The 8,148-nt window shown below is 41.1% G+C and overlaps 2 protein-coding genes across 2 annotated transcripts in view; one reads left to right on the plus strand and one right to left on the minus strand.

Annotated features, from left to right (window-relative positions):
- SARC_08472 (hypothetical protein) overlaps window positions 1-4,266 on the plus strand; it is a 4,659-nt gene extending 393 nt beyond the window's left edge. The window contains exons 2-5 of the mRNA XM_014297550.1: window positions 236-364; window positions 1,815-1,998; window positions 3,084-3,175; window positions 3,930-4,266. Coding sequence (XP_014153025.1) covers window positions 236-364; window positions 1,815-1,998; window positions 3,084-3,175; window positions 3,930-4,157 — 633 coding nt within the window. The 3' untranslated portion in view covers window positions 4,158-4,266. The remainder of the gene's footprint in view (window positions 1-235; window positions 365-1,814; window positions 1,999-3,083; window positions 3,176-3,929) is intronic.
- A 3,136-nt stretch (window positions 4,267-7,402) lies between these two features.
- Window positions 7,403-7,901, minus strand: SARC_08473 (hypothetical protein; the record flags this gene model as incomplete). The annotated part of the gene is made up of 2 exons (XM_014297551.1): window positions 7,403-7,509; window positions 7,676-7,901. 2 exons carry the CDS (start codon window positions 7,899-7,901, stop codon window positions 7,403-7,405), a joined length of 333 nt encoding a protein of 110 aa, XP_014153026.1.
- Between the last annotated feature and the right edge of the window lie 247 nt (window positions 7,902-8,148).

Below are 8,148 nucleotides of genomic sequence, written 5' to 3' on the forward strand. Positions count from 1 at the left end.
TATATATATATATATATATATATAATAATATATAGTATATATATATATATATATATATATATATAATATATATATATCTATATATGCATACATATATATATATACATATACATGTACATATATACGTATACATACGCAAATGCATATGCATATATATACATATACATATACATATACATAAACGTATATATATATATATACGTATACGGATAAATTATTGTACATACATACACAGGTTCGCATCGGCATTCATTACGATCTGGCGCCAAAGAGTTCGCAACTGCATCTGATGGCGGCCATAGGGGCGGGTGTGGCATCAAACGTTGTTACGTCGCCCTTGTGGCTGATCAAAACGAGATTAATGGTATGTCGTATATGTAATATATACATATGTCGTTTATATACATATGCCCTATGTATATATATATATCATATATACATATGCTGTATATATACATATATCTTTATATCGTATATATTATATACACATATGTCGTTTATATACATATGTCCTATGTATCCACATGCCATATATATACATATGTCGTATATATACATATGACGTAAATATACATATGTCGTATATATACATATGACGTATATATACATATGTCTAATATATGCATAAGTTTTATAGATATATATACATTTGTCATGTATATAGATGTCTTTTTTATGTATGTCTTATTTATATATGCATAGGTCTTATGTTTGCATATGTCGGGATCGTTGGGTTAGGGACATTTTAGTGTACGGTTTGACATTGTATGGGACTTGTTGGTTCTCCTGCATACGATACTTCTATAAACCATTCTTGTATATACCTGTATTTTAGGGTTTTATAGTTTTAGGGGTAAAACCACCGCATGTACATATCTAGGTATCAGTAGTCAAATAATATATGTACAGCTTCAGTCGTGGCATCAGATCTGGTCGCAGTTTCTTAGTGGCTGGCTGCACTGTCAAATAGCCTCACATAGTCTTATGTGTGTACACATACACAGTCTTATGTTTATATGTAGTGATGGCCGTGGTGTATTGGTTAGATGTGTATCAAACACTTCGTACGTTCTATGCGTTCTGCGCTTTACAGTGACATTTGAGGCTCATCATCTATGTCATCCACCACATCCTCTCGACAGCTGTTTTAATCACATAGTTCGTTCTTCACTTCACTTTGCTGTGGCGATGGTGTACGTGTTTGTATAGGCATATCACCAGACAGACCATGTTTGCGTCTGTAGTTATTGTGTTGGTAGCTGTTGTGTTTGTGGTGGTTGTGTTTGTTGTTTCTGTCTTCTCCTCAGAAATCTCGCACAGAGTCGAGTATTCTGTCCGCGTGTGGTGTTGGTGTGTGACGGTATGGATGCGTAAATGAGTTGAGAGTTTATATAACCACGTGTGTGTAGTGGGTAGGGTGCTTAGACACTGCAGTTGAAACGAGCCCGCAATCTCCGTAGGCTTTCGCTATACAGACTCGGCAACCCTGCCGCGACATACTATTGTTACAGTAATAGCGTACACGCATTAGTCAACAAACCGAGCAGAGGTGTATCTGTACATGCTAACGACTGCGTTAAATTACATTGGAGGGGAGTATAGTATTCTATGTTTAGCTTTCTCACATGTACGCTCCGGATACTCCTCCTGTAGACTCAACAAAGAAGCAAGACACCAAACTTCTACTACAAGTATAACGCACACGCAGTGGTCACCATAAATAGACGGGCGTGTGAACGTGCCAGCTACCAATTGCTCCTAGTTCTTCTACTTTAAGCTTTCTCATATGTACGCTTTGGATATTCCTCCTGCAGACGCAGCAAAGAGGCTTGACACCGTACTTTTATAAGAATAGCGTACACGCTTTAATCACCATAATGCAACGAGAGGGTCCACTAGCACTATACAAAGGACTGGCCGCATCGCTGGTGGGAGTTGTGCATGTGGGTATCCAGTTCCCGCTGTACGAAATACTTAAAGTCAAATTCTCAAGTAATTGTAAGTGACATATTGAATGATATATTTATATATTTGTATTTTATATGTATATATATAAATGTATCTATGTATGTATATGTTAATATATATATATACATATTTACATAAAAATATATATATGTGTGTGTGTGTGTGTGTGTGTGTGTTTGTGTGTGTGTGTATGTTTACATATGTATATACACGCCACATAGCTGGGTACTGCTGCTGCGTAGAGCTGACTTTGTGCTTATTGGTAGCCAGTTCGTACGGCACAGACCATCGAAGATCAAGCTCACGAAAGGCTGTAGGCTGTAGTAGTTTCTATAGTGATTGTCTGGCTGAGAGGGTTGTAGGGCGTTCCAAGAGGTTGAGCTATGGTTCTGAGTGTTGATTGGTGGCTATAAGCACCACCAACTGTATACTATCTTCGCAGCACTTTTTGAGCCCCCTGGACTCTTAAGTTCCTTCCGGCTGTGATTTGTCCTGATTTTGAATTTATGTACCGTACGGTTTGGTTATGGGCGATTACATATGTGAACTGCAGTGTGTTGTAGTAGTAATATAGTACTACATATCATATACACACAGTGTTTTACTGTTGTGGTCATGTTGCATTCCGCAGTATGTGGCGGGCTAATGAGATGCAGAAGTGATCGATGGTCACTCGTGGCGTGTGCATGTGCATGTCGCACACATTGAGCTATCACACCATCCGCGCGTTGACATTTGGTTTTATGTTTTTAGTGTTTTATCACAATTTGCGTATCTTTGTACAACTCAGCGACGCCAAATTTCCACTTCACTTGTGTATACGTATACCATCCGACTGAGAAAATGTCGTGGGTACGTATTTCAGGATTTTAGAAAAAATCAATTTGGATTCCTAATTATTTGCTATTATTACACACCGTATCGGACTTTTTGCTCTCAATTGTACCTTGATCCGAAAACTGAATCAATTTGCATCTCTAATTATTTACTATTATATCATACCCTAACGGACCTCTTCCTCATATTTGTACCTTGATTCGAAACCTAAATCGATTAGGGTCCCTAATCATTTGCTAGTATTACACACTAACTATCTCCTATCATTGTTACGCTAGATTCCGAACGTGCGGATACCACCACCAAAGCCATCATCCTCGCCTCGGCGACCTCTAAAACCATTGCCAGCGTGGCCTGGTATCCACATGAGGTGTGTTCGCGTGAGCTATCACACCATCCGCGCGTTGAATTCATTTGGTACTACCATATATATATAGATATATATATATATATAAGTGCATACGTATGTATGTATATATATATATATATAACTGCATATGTATATATATATATATATATATGTATGTATACCATTTTACAACATGCATAACAAGTGGAGGTTAGTTATACTACTATATATATATATATGATATTGACAACATGCATAACAATGAGATGTGTTATATATATATATATATATATATAAATACCATTTTTTAACACATGCATAACAATCTCCACATGAGGTGTGTTCTTGTGAGGTTTCATGCCGTTCGTGCACTGAGTTCATGTGGTACTACCTGCACTGGTTAGGCGGCGTGTGCATTGATTTGTGTGTACTTGGCTCTATACTAAATACACATAGTCGGCTGGACTCTCCTTTTCTCTCCTTGCCTCTATACTCCGCATTACATCTCGTATGTATGTGTGGTAGATATGGGTGTAGGTGGCGTGTGTATTGATTTGTGTGTACTTGGCTCTATACTAAGTCCACATAGTCGGCTGGACTCCCTCCCCTTTACTATCCTTCCCTCTATACTCCGCATTACATCTCGTACGTATCTATGGTAGATATGGTTGTAGGTGGCGTGTGCATTGATTTGTGTGTACTTGGCTCTATACTAAGTCCACATAGTCCGCTGGACTCACCAATGCTATATTTGACTCTTTTCTCTGTACTACAGGTCGTACGTACCCGCATGCAGAACCAGAGCGTCCCGCCATTCAAATACAACAACATACTCCATTGTGCGAAAACAGTGGTAATGGAGGAGGGCGTGAGAGCGCTGTATCGCGGATTGCCGACCAACCTGTTCCGGGTGATCCCTTCGTGTGTTATTACATTCACCTCATATGAAACAATCCTATCATGGCTGATGGAGGCGGACAAGAAAGGGCGATTAAGGGTGTGACAGGTCACGTTTTACAGGTCACGTATTAGTACTAGCCCAGAACAAGGGGTCAGCAGTTTCATCACACTTAGAATAAACAAGAATCTCGTGGTAAACGTTTAGTTTCGAGGTGCTGAAGTGTATGCATCAGACTATGGTATGGATCGGTTGTTTCGAAGTGCTGAAGTGTATGCATCAGACTATGGTTTAGATCGGTATGAGATGTATGCCGTGTATGAATGTTACAAAATATGGTGAGGATGGGTAATTTGGTCACCCAGAGGGGTTGTATGACAATATACGACTACGTTTTCGCCCTACTGTGAATGACGGCAATTTTTGTAAGCTACAGCATAAAAGCAGAACAGTAGTGTTCAGCGCGCATAGAACTTTGGGATCCTAGACGGATACACATTGCTATCGTACAAAAAGAAATGTGCATTTGGGAATCAATGCATATCAAAAGTCTTAAATTACATTTCTTTCATAACATGCATCTCTTTTCCAGCCCCGCACACGAACTCAAATCTAAATCCCGACTTCAACCCGATTCGAGATACAACACACATGAACTTGAATTGTTCTATTTCTTTGCATATCCGTTATTGCTCCAGCACTACCCACAAGGTCGATCCGAGAATACTCGTCAATTTGTGTTATTCCAACATCTAAGAATATGTTACCACCTCGAGACGCATGTCTTGATTCGAAACTGTGAAAATCCAAAACATTCTTGCCGTCCTTCCTGTCTTTCATAGTGCATTGTGTCTGCACTTAGGCCTTCTCCAGCCATCTCTTCTGTTTCTTCTGTTTCTTGTTGTGACGTACAATAGTACTCTGAGGGAGTGCGTTTGATGTCGCTGTTGACGGAATCGCAGAACTTTCGCCGAGCAGAGGCCCTGTTAGTATTCTGTCTTCCTTGGTCACTGTGGCTACTGAGCGATAGTGACTAACTGATCTCACTTTTACGCACATGATGTTCGCAATATTGACATCCGGCACTCCCAGACTGAAACAAGTCTGAGTAAAACCCCTGCGAAAGGCGGCGTGCCACTGAATGTACGGTAGCATGTCCGCAGGTAGGCCGGCCCGTAGGAAATCTGCTCGTAGTAATCTGATGGCTGTGGCATCACCCTTTTTCCGAGAATCAGCAATGATGTTACGGATTCCATTGCGAAGATATTGAAAGAAAATTGAATATCACCTCGTCCACCACGCGAATAGGTGAATTGTTGCCACTAGAGGTGTGGCTTCTCTTCCGTTTCACGACATTGAAACTTATTCGCAAAAAAAAAATACTGTCGAATTACAAGTGATAGCCCTGCACTACCAACATGGTATCCCACTGATGACCAAATTAGTAAGAGCCACAAATAAATAGCCTTGCGTGTTGCAGGTACCAGCGAGCTACCGTACACAACATCACCCATTCGGATAGCACTTTGGGTTGATTAGTTACTGTCGTATGTTGCGAGCGCCATTCAACTGTGTAACCCCGTGCGATGCGCGCCCAGACGTTCTCCAGATGTCTCTTTTGAATTAATTCATACCCATCTCCGAAATGCGGATCTGGTCACCTACCAATCGTTGAGCGTCACTTTTCATCGTAACTGTAGACAGCAAACTGCAACAGCTCCTCCTCAGTAGTGCAAAGCGTTGTTGATGAATTGCTTTGCAATGTACAATAGTCATGGTAGAATTCCAATGATCTATCGTAATTGCGACTTGTTCCGCTTGTCAAACCGCCCGTGTTTAGGCGTGATTGCATCGTCGAATTAGATCCTCCACTGTATGGTGAAACGCATCGGCATGGATCGTAGTACACTGCTGCGAAGGGCCACATCAAGGACAGAGGAACCTATAACTTTGCGGGGACATGGAACAAGGGAGAACCCCTCTGGCTTATTTCAGTCCTGGAGCTGCGAACAATAGTGCTAGAGTTGATTTTTTTTTATTCGCAAGGGCGAATTACAGCAACTCCCTGTAGGTGATGACCGACTCTCCTACAGCCATGCACAGTCTGAGAAAGAGGCACAGTCCTTCCAAACTTATGAATTCACAGCTCAGACATCTCGCAGCTATGTGTCAAAATGTTTTAGGGTTTAGGCTTATTTAACAGGGAAGCTGAATTTGGTTTACTTCGACAGTGAGATCACGAATCAGAACTGGGGTATATTTCCAGCGAGCAACAAGGATTTTTTCCCGAGCAGTTATACCATAATTTAGCTCATCAAGAAGCGATCAAGGAACTACACGCCTTTCACAGACGATGGGATCGTAGCCTGCACCTGCTTACGCCTCCCGAAGTTCATAATTTCAGTGGAATTTTGCGTTGAATTTTGAATGCTACTCAGCAAATTGTTGTCGTCAGTTGAGCTATTTTCGATCCAAAGAAGTTCGTTATTTGAATCTGATTTTTGACTAGATCGATGATAACTCCTCGATGCTCTAATACTCGCATTGCTATCTTCCACTTCCTCTTGCCCTCCGCTAACTGCAATCCCAACACGTGGTTGAGATTGTTGATGAATGCCTGATCCTGGTAGATTCGATTCAAACTTGCTAACAACAGCAGGTTGCCCGCATATAGAATTATTCGGATACCTATCGATCTGCACATCATTCGCACGGTGTTCGAAATTATCTGGGGCTAAACGTTGCTTCCATGGTCAACGCTAAGAAGCACCAGAGCTGCCCTGTTCTGTCCCGAAACTGCCAGGTATTAGGGTCGGCTACTCCCGGCGCGTAGAAGTCATCTTTGTAATCTGCGGACATCATTTAATCCGATCTCCTTGTTATTTGATGCAGCCTGTCCAGACCTTCCATCCGAAACTTCTCTCCGGACCCCACTCCGATCGCACTCCGTATCGAATGGCATTACAGATCTTCCGCGACGCCCCGTACGTTCTCCATCTTTTTAACTTAGAACGTACTCTTAAGTAGAACGGTGTGTGGCTGGTAATTTGTTAATATTATAATTAATTTCTGGGGCTAATCACACTCAGCTATTTACGGCTAGCTAGACCGTAGAACTATCGTGGATTTACTGTTGTTTTGCTTTTGCTGCTTTTGCTGCCTTGGCGGCCTTCTCCTTCTCGAGCCTTTCCACTTTTTTTCTGTCTGTTCTTACCTCCTTTCGCTGCAGTAATCATGGCAAGCTCGTGTTTTATCTTAACTTGAGTGATGTACAATTTCTGTAGAAGAGGATCGTACTGATTGAACGTGTAAATCTGATGTTATAGTAGTGTTGAGAAGTTATTTCCTTTCTATACTCGTATCTTCTTGAGTTCCAAGGTTATATTGAAATCCTGTATGATTTCCACCACTAAACCGATAATTACCGCCTGTCGTTGTTCAGCGTCGATGACGTTACCTTGGATTTGTTTCAACGTGAATAGGGAGAAATTCTACCAATTCTTTAGTCGTAAAAACTCGTCTTTAACAGCGTCCTTTTGCGTATCGTACCAAGAATTCAGTGAGCAAGGTTGTGAGCAAACACCCTGTGGAAATATCAATTCCTCGATGAAATCAGTATTTACCAGTCTCTTGGTTTTCCCGGTCGATATATTGGTTTTGGCAGGGCGCACGTTGTCTTGTAGGGCGGTGATGAATTCTAGATTTGATGTCCTCCCGAGTGGGAGCTTTATGAGGTAATCCCTGAAGGGCCGTCGGTCGGAACTGAGTAGCCTGTACGATCGAATTCTTCTTGAACTTGAAATGTCCTTGAAGTCGTTGGGCGATAGCGGTGTGAGTGTCTTCGTTCATTCTAGAGATAGATGAATAGGTATATGTTTTGGAATGACCTTCACTTCGACTAAATAACAAGTGAAGGATATTAAGATATATGTAACGTAGGAATATATGAGTCTTTTATAAATACTATACCATAGTTGAATGGAATAGTACAGAAGTCAGTTCGGTGATCGTGGTGGCTCCAAAATTAATTTGTGCTGAGTTACCTAATTAGTGACGTAGTCATTATTTATGTAACAGCGCAAAAAAATAAATAGGA

The sequence above is a fragment of the Sphaeroforma arctica genome (genome assembly GCF_001186125.1).
Source record: "Sphaeroforma arctica JP610 unplaced genomic scaffold supercont1.766, whole genome shotgun sequence".
Classification (NCBI taxonomy): domain Eukaryota; class Ichthyosporea; order Ichthyophonida; genus Sphaeroforma; species Sphaeroforma arctica.